Below are 1,129 nucleotides of genomic sequence, written 5' to 3'. Positions count from 1 at the left end.
AAAACTCCTAAAACAAAACGACATTTTTATCACTGAAATTGATAACACAACATCAACCCTCTTGCCATCAAAAACCCAACTCACCGCGTTTCCAGCAGGAACTGCCTTCAGCTGGATTTTGGTCGCCAACGTGTGTGCAGCATAATGCTCCGCTTGAATGGGCGTGCCAGAGGGATTCGACAGCAGCAGACGTATCTACTCAATACAACCTCCAATAGAGTTAGCAGTAGACCTACTGTTTCCAAAGCCCGAGGGTGATGTTGAAACTCTTCCAATGCTGCGGTGACACTCTTGGCAGCTTCTGGTGACGTATGGAGCAGATTTACCTACCACAACACCAGCACAGTCATCCTCACTGGGAGCCTGTATTTGTAATCCCCCTAGATCAAAATCGAGTGATGGCCTTTATGACTACTACCTGCTGAACTATGGCTTCTCCAAGTTGCCTAGGATCGTTAGGAACCGTCATATTACTCGTGTAGCTCGGAAAGGCCGTTATCCTTCTATGATTTACTAAAGGAGTGGTATGAAGAAAGGAAGGAGAATTACAACAATGCGTCGCCAAACAACGTACAGACCTGACATAAAACCATCAACACTCATACCACTCTCCCGCCAAATCCTCCCAATAGGAACAACCCAATACCACATCAACAGGAAGCCCTCAGGGTATCAACCCCAATAATACAACACAGCTCAGCCTATCGGGAGAAACGTAGGAGTTCTATATTGTGATTTTACGTTGAATGACGTTGTAAACTCTTCCAATACAGGAAGCAACCAATACTAAGTTACATTCCCTTTCCCTTCTTCTTCTGCGGTAGCTTCTTAGCACGTCGCTTAGCACCCGCCTTCTTAAGCCCTAATAGGCGACCAACGTCTTCCATCACAACAGCAGTCCCGAACTTACGTTTATCCGCTCTCTTCTGTGCTCGCTTGTCGTTCTTCAGCCTCTTATCGACCATCTTCACCTTAGCGCCTCTACTGGCTCCCTTAGAGATCACCTTAGAGCCTGTAAAGACACACCCTAGTCACTGTCACCAGACCAAGACTCGGCGCCTTACCTCCTTTTCCTTGTACTGCTGCATATGCGACTTCCTTTTTATCATTGCCTGATACCACTCCATCC

General features: G+C 46.8%; 2 protein-coding genes across 2 annotated transcripts in view; both read right to left on the bottom strand.

Annotated features, from left to right (window-relative positions):
• Positions 1 to 469, bottom strand: part of Pmar_PMAR000769 (serine/threonine protein phosphatase 2a regulatory subunit a, putative) — a gene marked incomplete at both ends in the record, with an annotated part of 7,444 nt that extends 6,975 nt beyond the window's left edge. Inside the window, 3 exons of the mRNA XM_002778883.1 lie at positions 85 to 195; positions 237 to 326; positions 419 to 469. Of these exons, the coding sequence (XP_002778929.1) occupies positions 85 to 195; positions 237 to 326; positions 419 to 469 (252 nt within the window). The remainder of the gene's footprint in view (positions 1 to 84; positions 196 to 236; positions 327 to 418) is intronic.
• Positions 470 to 730: 261 nt separating this feature from the next.
• Pmar_PMAR000768 (ribosomal RNA methyltransferase, putative) overlaps positions 731 to 1,129 on the bottom strand; it is a gene marked incomplete at its 5' end in the record, with an annotated part of 2,782 nt that continues 2,383 nt past the window's right edge. Inside the window, 3 exons of the mRNA XM_002778882.1 lie at positions 731 to 862; positions 911 to 1,012; positions 1,065 to 1,112. Coding sequence (XP_002778928.1) covers positions 792 to 862; positions 911 to 1,012; positions 1,065 to 1,112 — 221 coding nt within the window. The 3' untranslated portion in view covers positions 731 to 791. The remainder of the gene's footprint in view (positions 863 to 910; positions 1,013 to 1,064; positions 1,113 to 1,129) is intronic.

This window comes from Perkinsus marinus, assembly GCF_000006405.1.
Source record: "Perkinsus marinus ATCC 50983 genomic scaffold scf_1104296948084, whole genome shotgun sequence".
NCBI lineage: Eukaryota > Perkinsozoa > Perkinsida > Perkinsidae > Perkinsus > Perkinsus marinus.
Note: the sequence above shows the minus strand (reverse complement) of the source record. Positions and strands in the feature narration are given on the sequence as shown.